General features: G+C 41.0%; 1 protein-coding gene across 2 annotated transcripts in view; it reads left to right on the top strand.

The window, feature by feature from the left end:
- arel1 (apoptosis resistant E3 ubiquitin protein ligase 1) overlaps positions 1-14,660 on the top strand; it is a 108,052-nt gene that overhangs the window by 33,797 nt on the left and 59,595 nt on the right. The window contains exons 3-5 of one of the 2 annotated variants that reach the window (XM_073832599.1): positions 2,472-2,640; positions 2,990-3,210; positions 13,461-13,532. In XM_073832599.1, coding sequence (XP_073688700.1) covers positions 2,472-2,640; positions 2,990-3,210; positions 13,461-13,532 — 462 coding nt within the window. The remainder of the gene's footprint in view (positions 1-2,471; positions 2,641-2,989; positions 3,211-13,460; positions 13,533-14,660) is intronic. The other variant, XM_073832600.1, reaches the window with a different exon arrangement.

The following is a 14,660-nucleotide window of genomic DNA, read 5'->3' as shown; positions in this document are numbered from 1 at the left end:
TATCAGTTTGTCCAGTAACAGAACCACTCGTCAGCAGAGTAGTCTAATACCCAAACACTGTTAACACGAGGTCTTGTCTGGTACCCGGAATTCCCAAAACACTATTAACAGTCTTCTGTCAGCCAAGAAGTACGCCAAAATGTTATTCCATCCTGACGATTACACCGAAATGTTGACTGAGGAAAAACTATTGAAAATAAAGAGCAGAAGCAGGAGACGAAGTTATGATGGTAAAAAGGAGCAGAGTTTATTGAATAGTCTTAGTTGCGTATGTCTCAATGCTCAGACTTCGTCTGAAGAACACAGATCCAACAAGCATTGTTATACCAAACTGCTTCAAAACAGCATCCCATAAACCTTGAGGTTCATAAACATTCCCTCATATGGGGCAGCCGTGGCCTAATGGTTAGGGAGTCGGACTTGTAACCCAAAGGTTGCAGGTTCGATTCCCAGGTCCGGCAGGGATTGTAGGTGGGGGGAGTGAATAACCAGCACTCTCTCCACCCTCAATACCACGACTGAGGTGAGTCCCTTGAGCAAGGCACTGCTCCCCCAATGGCTGCCCACTGCTCCGGGTGTGTGTTCACGGTGTGTGTGTGTGTTCACTACTGTGTGTGTGCACTTGGATGGGTTAAATGCAGAGCACAAATTCCTAGTATGGGTCACCATACTTGGCCTCACTTCACCTCCTTTCCTTTCCTTATTATGAGGACAAACAGGCCATGAAACCACACAGTCATAAGACTAAACAACAATGGAAAAATATATTTAAAAAACAATAATAATATAAATGAATATAATGATTATTATAAATGATTATGATTAAAATGCAATACTTAAATGATTAAATGATAAATGACAATGAATGAAGAATAAATGAAGAATATGGAAAGAAAGTAAAACAACACAAATCTATGGTTGCTCTCTTGAAGCAGCACACACAGTTTGCATTTGAGGGTCCTCAGATCCTTCAAATGAGATCTCTCTGATACTTTGGAAGCTCTCTGCGGACCATGGCTTTTGCTGTAAGATGGACTGTAAGACTAGGAACATGTCAGGAATCAGAATCTATAGCTTTATTGCCAATTCTGTTTACACACACACACAAGGAATTTGTCTTGGTGGTGGAGCTTCTGGTACAGAAAGCACAAACATAGTGCAGACATACATAAAAAAATGAAGGTAGTACAAACACTAATATTAGAGAGAATAGACAATAATTTATAAATAGCAGTAGATATAAAATATACAGAAAAATGTTCATAGACAGACTTGTGAAGGTGTGCTATATATATATGGATGAAAGTTTGTACTGAGTTATGTTATGTGTTATTCAAGTGGAATATGGTCTAGGGAGAAAACTGTTATTGTGTCTGGCTGTTCTGGTGCACAGTGCTCTGTATCGTTTGCCACATGACAACAGTTCATACAGAGAGTGGTCTGGGTGTGAGGGGTCCAGTGTGATTTTCTTAGCCCTTAGCCACCAATAATCCTCTCAGCAGTCCTATTTGTCTATTAAAGTCTTCTGATGTCTGTTTTGGTAGCTAACCCAAACAGTTATAGATGAACATAGGACAGACTCAGTGATAGCCGAGTAGAACTGTTTCAGCATCTCCTGTAGCGGGCTGAACTTCCTCTGCTGGTGGAGGAAATACAGCCTCTGTTGGGCCTTTTTTCACAATAGAGTCAATGTGATTGTTCCACTTCAGGTCCTGAGAGATGTTAGTACCCAGGAATCTTAATGACTCTACTGCAGCCACAGTGCTGTCCATGATGATGAGTGGGGAAAGTGCAGGGGGGAGAGATCACATCCTTGAATGGCGCCAGTGCTGATTGTGATAGTCCTGCATGTGAGTTTACCTAGCCCCACTTGCTGTCTGTCTGGAAGCTGGTAATCCACTGACAGATGGAGGTGGGAACGGACAGCTGTTTCAGTTTGCCTGAGAGAGGGTCAGGCATGATGGTATTGAAGGCCGAACTGACATCCACAAATAAGATAGTTGCATAATTCCGTTTTGTCAAGGTGTTGCAGGATGTAATGCAGACCCATGTTTACTGTGTCATCCACAGACCTATGTCCAGTGATGTCATTCAGGTAGGCCAGGGCCAGTTTCTCAAATGCCAAACTGTCAGAAACAGACTCCATGAGGGTGGCATGAGGGCATGACGTCCTATAATGGGACCTGTTCTCACAGCCCATCTCAAGCTTATTTTGCCAGAGAACAATTTCTGGAAGACGAAGACGATGATGCCATTGATTGGTCTTCAAGTTCCTTATACCTGAATCCAAATGAGTCAGAAAAAAAAGTCAGAAATTTATATCTTTTCAGAGTTTATTTTGTTCCTTCTGCTTAAAGATCGGTAGCCCTTAAATGGTGCAACAACGTTTTGTGTGCTGCAATAGTGTGACCTAAAAATGTAATGTATAAAATATTTTCACAATTCTTTCAATTATTTTACTTTAATTAAAGATGTTCAGACTCTGGAGGAGCTGAGTTTATGTGTGCTGTCTCGAGTGGAGGAAGTGGTAAAGGAGAAGCATCACTGGAGGGAGATTACTGAGGCCCAAGTGCAGCTGCTCAGAGACTTTGCTTTCCAGGAGTGGCTTTGTTCCCAAAACCTGGAGCACTACTATCACACGTGAGTTCACATACAATCATCTTCATTAAAAAAACATCAACAGCTATGTATACATTAGCTTTCTAGTAGAATGAGAAAAATAGATTGTATTGTTAGTGATTTCTGAGTTTGTTGTGATGACAAAGTGATAGAGGGAAGAATGAGAGGAGGTCTGGTAAGGCCAGGTTCAAGTGCCCTTAAATGATAATGCTCCTTACCTTGTTATTTCTGAGAAAGTACAGCTCCTATAGCTGTATCTGATGTGTCCGCCTGCTTGATAAATGGCAGAGAAAGTCAGGAAGTTTCGCAAACATTCATTCATGCATCTATACTGTCTGTTATATATAGGCTTTTCTTTATATTTTGTCAGCCTGAAGACCCTAGGCTGCACTACCCTGGATGATCTTGCACAGTTTGACAGCCAGCTTCAGCTCTCTCTAGCAGCTTGGGGCTATTATTACGAGGATTACATCAAACTATCTACAGGCGTGAGGGTCCTCCAGGCATCTAAGGGAAGCAGAGATCACGACTACGAGATTCAGCTAGTGCACAGCCTTGCTGAGAGGCGGCTGAATGAGAAGTGGTCTTTTGGTATGTTTCTAACGGTCTGATTATTTATTTATTCTTGTTTAAGTAAGTTGTCAAAAAAGGGTCAAAAACAGAGATCAAAACATCCATCTATTGCATGTTTATTAAAAAAAACAAACAGCCAGGCCTATAGCTGGGTTATGCAGGTACTTAGAGCAGTATATATACAGTGGGGCAAGTAAGTATTTGATACACTACCGATTTTTCATGTTTTCCCATTTACAAAGAATGGAGAGATCTGTAATTTTCATCGTAGCTACACCTCAACTGTGAAAGACAGAATCTAAAAAACAATCCATCAATTAATTTCCATTTTATTGCATGAAATAAGTATTTGAAATAACAGAATAATAGAACTCAATATTTGGTACAGAAACCTTTGTTTGCAATTACAGAGGTTTCCTGTAGTTCTTGACCAAGTTTCCACACACTGCAGCAAGGATTTTGGGGTTGTTGCTGGGTAACACCGCGTTTCAGCTCCCTCCATAGATTTTCTATTGGGTTCAGGTCTGAAGACTGGCTAGGCCACTCCAGGACATTGAAATTCTTCTTACGGAGCCACTCCTTAGTTGCCCTGGCTGTGTGTTTGGGGTCATTGTCATGCTGGAAGACTGTATCTCCTCAATACGGTGCAGTCGTCCTGTCTCCTTTGCAGAAAAGCACCCCCAAAGCATGATGTTTCCACCACCATGCTTCATGGTTGGGATGGTATTCTTGGGATTGTACTCATCCTTCTTCCACCAAATACCAAAAAGTTCTTTTGGGGGCCTTTTGGTACCTCACTTGGGGTCACGATTCGATTAAAAATCGGTTCACGATTTTTCGATTTTTAAAAGCAGTTCACAATTTTCATAAAATTTTTGCTCTCACTGGACATCAAACGCACCAGTATTTTGGTACAAAACCATTAGTCTATATTATGGGTAGTCCTGACTCAAGAAATCAGTGTTTTCTATTATCTTCTTTATGAATCAAAAATATTTTACACTTCCCATTAGGGATGTGCAAGAATCCAAAAAGTGTGTTTGGAAAGAAAATTACATGTATTATGGAACCCCTAAAGGGAATACATACGAGATGGAAGGAAAAATTTATATTTCAGAGTTTTCTCACGCAGTTATATCGTTGGGTAATTATACGGTATATAAATCGCAGGCATCAGGCATGCACGTTTTCTTTTACTTTCGAGCTTCGCCATCACAAACTCTGTTTATACTATCTGGAGCGGCAGTACTTGCCACACATTTTACAAGATTTGTTTGTCAGTGGTGCTCAGGATCTGCAAATCATTTGCCATCAGTCATCTCTCCTTACTTTGTGTATGTGGTAAGTGAAATTTTATGTAGGTTACTGTAATGTAAAAGCCTAAGCTAGCAACTAGAAAATAAGTAGATTTAACTAGAAAATTGATTATTGAAATTTGTGAAACAATGCAAATCACTAGAAGACTGAATCGCAATTCTTATGTGAATCGATTTTCCCTCCACCTCTAAACAACACTACTGCAATTTGTGAAACCATGCCTACTTTCTCTGTGTATATATTTGGATGTCATTATGCAAATATTTCTAAATAGTGACATTTAATCTGTCTTCTCTTTTGGATAGAAACAGTCCCACTTTTTGTGGGAAACTTTGAGCTTTGTAACTTTGTCGACCTTATGCATGCACAAACAGTTATGTAACAATTGAGATTAATCAGATCAGCATATCTTGTAAATAATTTGAATAAATTGAAAGATTGGCAGTCCTAATTGTTACTTAGTATAAATTTTGATGTAATTACAATACCATGAAACATTTGTATAATGTTCATTTAAATGCCTGTTGTTTTTGTTTACATTTACAATGTAATGGACCACTGACCAATCAATTTGATGTAAAACAAAAAGAGAGGGGGGGGGGGGCTTATACAGACACATCTCTTAACCTCAGAGCAAATAAAAGGTCCTTCTTGGAAGGTTTACACACACACACACACACACACACACACACACACACACACACACACACACACACAAACACACACACACACACACACACACTTTTGTTCATTTGTACTATGAAGTGCTGTCCAATCAATTTTGGTTCATTTGGCTTAATCTGGGCAGACAGTATATCCCTGTACACCGGAGTAGGATTAAAGATGCTGGTTTCATTTTCCAGCAGGATTTGACACCTGCCCACACTGCCAAGAGCACCAAAAGTTGGTAAAATGACCATGGTGTTGGTGTGCTTGAATGACCAGCAAACTCACCAGACCTAAACCCCATAGAGAATCTATGGGATACTGTCAAGAGGAAAATGAGAAACGAGACGAAAAAATGCAGATGAGCTGAAGGCCACTGTCAAATAATGTTTTTTTTTTTTTTTTTTTTAAATTGGTCTTATGAAGTATTCTAATTTGTTGAGATAAATTTGAGCCAAATCATCACAATTAAAAGAAGACTTAAACTACTTCAGTCTGTGTGCATTATATTTTTCACAATCAAATTTTTTTCACAATTTGAGTTTAATTACTTAAATGAACTTTTCCACGACATTCTAATTTATTAAAAAGAAAGTCCATTTATTTTAATAATTTGTTTCAAAATGTGAAACTTGTATGTTATATTAGTTCACTACACACAAAGTGAAATATTTCGAGCCTTTATTTGTTTCAATTTTAATGATTATGGATTAAAGCAATAAAAAAATAGAATATCATGACAAAGTTCAGCATTGTAGGCTCCCTGTGTCCCAATCTAGTCAGCTAATTAATGCAAAACACTTGCAAAGGCTTCAGAATCATTAGGAAAAGCAGTACATGACGGATGTGCAGAAGACCATCATTGACACCCTCCTTAAGGAGGAAAAGTCTCAAAAGGCAATTGCAAAAGAAGCTGGATGCTCACACACCGCAGTATCGAAGTATATTAACAGAGTGTTAAGAGGAAGGGGAAAATGTGTCTGGTAAAGGTGCACAAGTGACAGGGATGACTGTAGCCTTGAGAGGATTGTCAAGCAAGGGCGGTTCAGAAATCTGGGGGAGCTTCATAAGGAGTGGACTGAGGCTGGTGTCAGTGCATCAAGAACCACCACATACAGACGTCTGCATGACATGGGCTACAGCTGTAGAACTACCAGTTCCTGGTTTAATAGCCATGGAATAACTGTACTTGATTGGCCGGCAAACTCGCCTGACTTGAGCCCCATTGAAAATCTATGGGGCACTGTCAAAAGGAAGATGAGGAAACAGAGACCCCGGAATTCAGACAAGCTGAAGGCCATTATCAAAGCAGCTTTGGCTACCGTAACAAGTAAACTGTGTCAAAGGCTGATCGCCTCCATGCCGCGCCGCCTTGATGCTGTAATTACTGCAAAAGGAGGCCCAACAAAGTACTGAGGACATAATTGTTACAGAACGGCCAGGTTCTGTCACCTCTCTCTCACCCAGTGATCTCAGTCACCCGAATTCTAAAAAGCCACACCTGCACCTCATCATCAGCCAATCAGTCACCATATGAGAACACACAACGCAACAACGCTCATTGTCCGAGCTCGTTTGCACGAAGCGGACTGTCCATGCTGTCCTCTGAGTTCATAGTTATACTCACCTGCATTATACTTACCTCTGTGTCTTGTCTTCCAATCAGTCCTGTCTCCTCCAGGGAAATCCTTTGGATCCACGCGGTGTTTGTTCTACCAGCTCTGGTCATGATCTCCAATACATTCCTACAAAGCGAAGAATACCATCCGTCATCGCAAGTGCCATACGAACTTCAAATCTGTCTGCTTTACTTACCTGTTCTATGACTGCCATTATCATCATGCTCTGCTGTTTCTCAATAAACTCTGTTCATACTTCACTTACTTCCTGTGTTCCGTCTGCTTCCATAACATAAGCTCAGACCTAACCATCAAAACAAACAGCATGAGCACGCCGGACCTATTTCAAGAATTAGTTGACTCACTACGGAGAATCCTTCAACAAGCACCAGCCACACCACCGCCAACGTTTCCCAGCAATCCTCCACCTGCAACGAGCAGCTCTTCTCCGATCGTTCTCTCCAGTCCCATGGCTAGACCAGTGCCCTACTCTGGCAAGGCGGAGGAGTGCAACGGATTCATCTTACAATGCTCACTGGTATTCTCTATGCAACCTCATCTGTATCCGACTGATGCATCTCAAATTGCATATATTATCTCTCTGCTCACAGGTCTTGCGCTGCAATGGGCTGAAACTATTTGGGCTCAAGCCGGTCCGGCCACGACTTCAACTCAAACATTTCTCGCTCACTTCAAAGAGGTGTTTGGTCGTACGGATGATCATGTATCTGCTGGAGAACAATTGTATCACCTCAAATGAGGTACGATGTCGATCCAAAAGTGCTCCCTAAAATTTCATACACCTGCTAGAGGACGGAACGAGCGATCTCTGCTAAACAACATATCGGCAAGGCCAAGAGCCCAAACTACGATTGCAGTTAGCAGCACATGATGACAACCAAGGTCTTGAGAAATTCATCCAGCACTCCATCCGATGTTCCGAAAGAATGTAATCATGTCATCTCGACGAAACTCCTGTTCCATCTTCGCTTCTCCATCTGCCAGAGAAACCTGTCCCTCCAGAACCAGCTCACGAACCCATGATCCTCGATTCTGGAAAATTGACTGTTACTGGCCATTGGCCATGGGACTGCGCCATTGACCTTGTTCCAGGTGAACCAATGCATAGAGGAAGGATCTATCCGTTAGCGCTTCCCGAGAGTAAAGCCACGGAGGAGTATATTAAGGAGGCTGTGGAGCAAGGATACATCCGTCTATTCACTTCACCAGCCGCATCCGACCCGGTATAGACTACCGGAACAACATCACTGTTAAGTTCAGGTATTCCCTTCCTCTCGTCCCTGCTGCCTTGGAACACCTTCATGATGCCAGGATATTCACCAAGTTGGATCTCCGCAAAGCATACAACCTCATTCGATTTCGTGAGGGGGACAAATGGAAGACAGCTTTCGTGACCCCTACTGGCCACTACGAGTATCTGGTTATGCCCTATGGGCTGGTCAACGCCCCCTCCGTCTTCCAGAATTTTATGCACGAGGTGCTCCGGGAGTATCTCCACAAGCCAGTCATCGTGTACATTGACGATATTCTGATTTACTCCCGGAGCGAGGCCGAACACCACCTCCACATTGCGGAGGTCCTCCAACAGCTGAGAAGATTCCATCTGTTTCTGAAAGCAGAAAAATGCTCTTTCCACCAACCTTCAGTTCAATTCCTCGGTTATGTCATAGATCAGGAAGGGGTACGCATGGACAAGGGAAAGGTGACCACCATCACATCCTGGCCACAACCCACCACAGTCAAAGAACTCCAAAGATTCCTAGGTTTCGAAAACCTCTATAGAATATTCATCAAGAACTTCAGTATCATCACCAGCTCTCTCACCAGTTTTCTCAAAGGTAATCCCAAGTCACTATCATGGAACCCCACAGCCTCTGAAGCATTCCATTTGCTGAAACACTCCTCTTCTGGTCCATCCAAATCCCGATCTGCCATTTATGGTCGAGGTCGATGCATCCACCTCCAGGGTCGGAGCCGTCCTCTCCCAACAACAAGGAAATTCCAGCTTACTGCATCCATGCGCTTACTACTCTCGGAAGTTCAGCCCAGCGGAAAGAAATTACGACATCGGCAACAGAGAACCACTTGCCGTAAAACTAGCCCTCGAAGAATGGCGACACTGGCTGGAAGGTGCTGCCCATCCATTCCACGTGATAACAGACCACAAAAATCTCCAATATCTCCGTGATGCCAAGAGGCTCAATCCCTGCCAGGCACGCTGGGCACTATTCTTCACTCGCTTTGATTTCTCAATCTCCTACAGACCTGGATCCAAGAATCTCAGAGCTGATGCTCTTTCACGTTTCCATGCCTCTGATGAAGTTCCTGAAGATACCTCAACCATTTTGCCATCCCAACTGATACTCAGTCCCATAGAATGGACAGCACCTCCAGCCGTTATTCACCCTGCTCCCAGAAATCTGCCGGGCTGCCCACCAGGACTTCCATTTGTTCCCTCATCTCAGTGTCTCACATCCTCTCGCTGTTCAACGAATGCTTCTGGTGGCCGTAGATGTCAAGGGATGTGAGGTGGTATGTGCAAGGATTGTGCCATGTCAAAAAGTCCACAACACCTCCCCGCTGGAAAGCTCCATCCCTTGCCCATCCCAAACCGCCCCTGGTCACACCTAGGCATTGACTTCATGACGGATCTACCAGCTTCCGGGGGTAACACTTGCATCCTGGTAATTGTGGACCGCTTCTCTAAATTCTGTCGTTTGCTCTCTCTGAAGGGATTACCTAAAGCCATGGAGACGGCAGAACTCCCTTTTAATCATTTAAACACCGTACTTTGGAATCCCAGAAGACATCGTCTCAGATCGCGGTCCACAATTCATATCCAGGGTGTGGAGGGCCTTCAATCTTCTGGGTGTGACCGTATTCCTCTCATCTGGATACCTTCCACAGACCAATGGACAGACAAAGAGGGAAATCCAAGAAGTGGGACGGCTTCTCCGCACATTCTGTCATGGCCACCAGGACTCCTGGAACCAGTTCCTCGGTTAGGCTGAATATGCCCAGAATTCACTGCGACAACCTTCAACTGGACCTACCCCGTTCCACTGTGTCCTAGGCTTTCAACCGTCGCTATTCCCATGGTTGGGAGAACCTTCCGAAGACCCTGCAGTGGATCACTGATTCCGGGAGAGTGAGAGGGTCTGGGACGCTGCACACCATCAACTTCAGAAGACAGTGCGCAGTGCGAAGACGGTGGCCGATCGCAGAAGAACTTAAGGTCCTAATTTCATCCCTGGCCAGGAGGTCTGGCTATCGACCAGGGATATTCGTCTGCGCCTGCCCTCCAAGAAGCCAGATTTGTTGGTCCCTTCACTATATTGAAACAGGTTAACCCGATCACTTACAGACTTTAGCTTCCTCCACAATACAAAATTCAACCCACTTTCCACGTCTCATTACTCAAACCTCACCATGACCCTCTGCTTCCCTCCACAGAACCTGGCCAGGAAGAAGACCCCCCTCCACCTTTACTACTCAAAGAAGGTTCTGTTTACAAGGTCAAGGAGATCCTGCAGTCCTGACGTCGTGGTGGTCGCCTTGAGTATCTGGTGGATTGGGAAGGCTATGGTCCAGAAGAATGCTCATGGGTACCCAGAGATGATATCCTAGATCCCACTCTAACTGATGAATTTCATTATGCTCATCCAGATTATTCTGCACCTCGAGGAAGAGGTAGACCACCACGGCATCCACGTCTTAGGCCCTCAGGAGCGGGCCGTGGAGAGGGGGGTAATGTCACAGAACGGCCAGGTTCTGTCACCTCTCACCCAGCGATCTCAGTCACCCGAATTCTAACAAGCCACACCTGCACCTCATCATCCGCCAATCAGTCATCACATAAGAACACACCGCAACACGCTCATTGTCCGAGCTCGTTTGCACAAAGCGGACTGTCTTTGCTCTCCTCTGAGTTCATAGTTATACTTACCTGCATTATACTTACCTCTGTGTCTTGTCTTCCAGTCAGTCCTGTCTCCTCCAGGGAAATCCTTTGGGTCCACGCGGTGTTTGTTCTACCAGCGCTGGTCACGATCACCAATACATTCCTACAAAGCAAAGAATACCATCAGTCATCACAAGTGCCATTACGAACTCCAAATCTGCTTTACTTACCTGTTCTATGATCCACTGCCATTATCATCACGCTCTGCTGTTTCTCAATAAACTCTGTTCATACTTCACCTCCTGTGTTCCATATGCTTCCGTAACAATAATACAGTACATTACCACCCTTTTCAGAAGGCCAACATGTTTATATTTCACTTTGTGTGTAGTGAACTTTTATAACATACAAGTTTCACTATTTGCAACAAATTATCCTGTGTATGTATGTTTGTATCTATATATGTGTGTAGACCACCACTGTGTTGACAAAGCACCTTAAACCAGGCATGCAAATGAAGTATTTAGGTATAGCAACTTTTCCCATTTACACCAGTCCTAATCCAATCATCATAACTACACAAAACTACACACAAAAGGTGAGAGTATCAGTAATTTGGTTCATTTGACTTACAATAAGGGAACAGGAACTGGCAGGAACCTCTTGCTACAAACTTTGCTTGAGAGAATCATTTGTCTGATGTCATCACATTTACCGTAAATGCTAAATACAATGTACTTCACCTTAGTTTTTCATGTGATGCTATGTCAGAACATAAGATCAGCATATCTTTAACAGATTCTTACATTTGTAATCCCACAAAATATATAAATCAGAGGTAGCGTTAGATTTTAACATTGTCTGTCATTTTGACGGACAGGGTTGTAAAAATTTATTTTTCAGTTATAATTCAGTCATATTATTACCCATCATTTAAGTTTTTATATGTCAATTATAATAATACATTTAATTGCTTTTATTTTTTCTCGCTTTTTTAGTGATGAACATGTATCTTTTCATGTGACTGCTGGCTAACACAACACCTCGCAGTGACTGCAGAGGACAATAAAACAACAAATACGCTAGGGTTGGGTAAAAAAAAGAATGTATTTATCGATTTTATTAGATTCTTATTTTTATGAACCAATATCGATTCATAAATTCCAATCGGTCTTTTGGTCTATGCTGTTTTCAGTTGATGAACAGTAGACCTTGTGCCTCCCATCTAATAAATCACATCAGGCTAAGCTCTGTGCTTTGTCTTTTGATGTGAAACAAAGTCTCAGTCTTCTGTCAATTTCATTAAGGAAATTCATGCAATAAATACAGTTTTGGTGGTCTTTAATGATAGGTCGCTGTAGCTTAAACTGGTTACTTGCCACGCCTGTGCGTAATCAAACGCATAGCAAAAGATTCGTGACAGTTTCGTTTTTGTTCTCGATCCACACTGGAGCGCACATGTCACCAACTGGACAGGGGTGGAAATTAGATTATATACATACATACATACATACATACATACATACATGCATACAGGGTGAGTTTTGTGAAAAAAAGCAGAGGGGGGTGCTTTTCTTCCCATAAGCGGAGGTTGAATTCCAGTAACTAACTAACAAGTAACCTAATGTTAGTGTAGGCCTAATCTGTTAACAACACACATTTATATAGCGTCTTTTTTCAAGACTCAATCACAATTTAATGAAAACATTGTTAGGCATATTAATTGTAATGATTTAATTTCAAACAATGAATTAATTATAGAGGAAGTGAGCAAACAACACTATCAACAGAGCTTTTTGAAACTCTGAATCAGTAAACCACTGCATCGCAAAATGACACACTGTTTTGAAGTGCTCCAATCGGATCGGCGAATCATTTGATTAAGAAGGGGATTTCAAAGCACGTATCGCAAATCATTTGTTCCAGAAAGGGACTTTAAAATGCATATTGCGAATCATGTGATTTAGATTGGGACTTAAGACCGGGTTCGCAGGATGTTTTTATCACCACCGGGGATAAAAATAAATCAGCAGAGGCAGAGATGCATAGACCAGAGCAAATCCACCCGTCCGGCAAATTGCACCCTGTATATATCAGTTATCAGAAAAATTCATCAGCCCCTTGATTTAACATTTCGCAGAGCTTTTGCTTTAATTACATTCATCTGTCTATACTAACTTTGCATACCTTGATTGGGAAAAAATTGCCCATTCATCCTTGCAGAATTGCTCAAGTTCAGTCAAATTCAATATGGCATTTGCCCCGACTAGGATATATGAAGTGACATCATCATCCATAACCACTGCACATTAAAGAGATATATATCCCAGAGATGTATATCCCACTAATTTAATTTGTAAATTGATGGAAACACAATTAGCAGTGTGGTTTGTTGACATTAAATGTAAACCTTTTTTTTTCTGTGTTTGATTAGTAGTGCATGCTAAGTATTATTTCTCATATGTAAGTGGGGTTAGGGGTTTGCTTTAAGTAAGTAATTTGTTTGTATTTGTATTAACTTGTTTGTTTATTTTGCTTGGTTATTTTTGAAGCTGACTTCATTTGAATTGAAACAGCGACCCTGGTCCCATCAGCCATTGTTAGTGCCTGACAGGAAAAACACTGTGATTTTCTCTCAAATAAATGTCCTGTTTGTTAAATCCGAGAGCAAAAAATGAATGGGTATTAATGATTTAATGATACTGTGATTTATATGAAGTTTGTTTTAATGTTTTACCTCTCAGCAGGAGCTCTGATATTTGGCTGTACCATTGCCCTGTGCTTTCTGATAAGGGACCTCATGTTTTACGTGATTGGTAAGTCAGTCACTTCATACCATTATTTTAAAGCTTAATTATGTATTTCAAAAATGTGTTATCAGAAATATATTTTTTTGTCAGTAAATAATATGCTCTATCTATGATATATGTTACCCTGGGCAACAAAACCAGCCTTAAGTAACACGTTATATTTGTAGCAATAGCCCAAAATACATTGTATGTGTCACAATTATTAATTTTTCTTTTATGCTAAAAATTATTAGGATATTAAGTAAAGATCATTTTCCATGAGGATATTTTGTAAAAATTTTTACCATAAATATATACATTTTTCAATTTTTGATTAGTAATATGCAATACTAAGAACTTTACCCTCAGCTTCCAGATTTTCAAATAGTTGTATCTCAGCCAAATATTGTCCTAATCTAAAAAAACACACATTAACGGAAAGCTTGTTTATTCAGCTTCAGTGTGATATGTAAGTATCAGTTTCCAAACATTGACCCTTATGACCGGTTTTGTGGTCCAAGGTCACAGATAGTATACATTACTATATCATAGTCTTAGAAATGTAACTGTTTTGACAATTGTTTAATTGTTTCAATTTATTTTGCTTATATACACAGACTTTTTTTCCAGTAGAAAATATCAGTTTGTCTTTTCAAAAAGTATTTGTTTTCTGAAATTATTGCATACATTTATCATTAGAGATTAGAATAGATAATTTACACATTGTCATGTTGTTCCATCCCACTATAATTTTTTTTTTCATGAAACACAAAAGAAAAATAATTAAATTACATTTACGTAGTTCATTCCTGTCCAGCAAACACATGCATGGATCAGGGGCTATCAGGCTTTAAAAAGTACAAAAAGGCTCTATCAAAGTATTACAAAGGAAGTTCATATTAACTGCACTATATTCAGAGTCTACTGCTGCCAGACAGCTTTATATGAGCAACAGGACAAAATTTTGAACTTTAGTTTTGGTCCGGTCTGGGTTGTTAATGATTGATTATGTGATAATTAGAGATTATTTGGCATTAATAATTTAATCTATTTAAAGAATAGTAATGAATCAAAATAAATGTCACAGCATCATTTTCAGTCAGTTCTTTAGCAGTTAAGAGTATAATTGAATGATAATGTAAGTGCAGCTTCTAA

This window comes from Garra rufa, unplaced genomic scaffold, assembly GCF_049309525.1.
Source record: "Garra rufa unplaced genomic scaffold, GarRuf1.0 hap1_unplaced_004, whole genome shotgun sequence".
Taxonomy (NCBI): Eukaryota; Metazoa; Chordata; class Actinopteri; order Cypriniformes; family Cyprinidae; genus Garra; species Garra rufa.
This window is presented reverse-complemented; position numbering and strand designations above follow the sequence as displayed.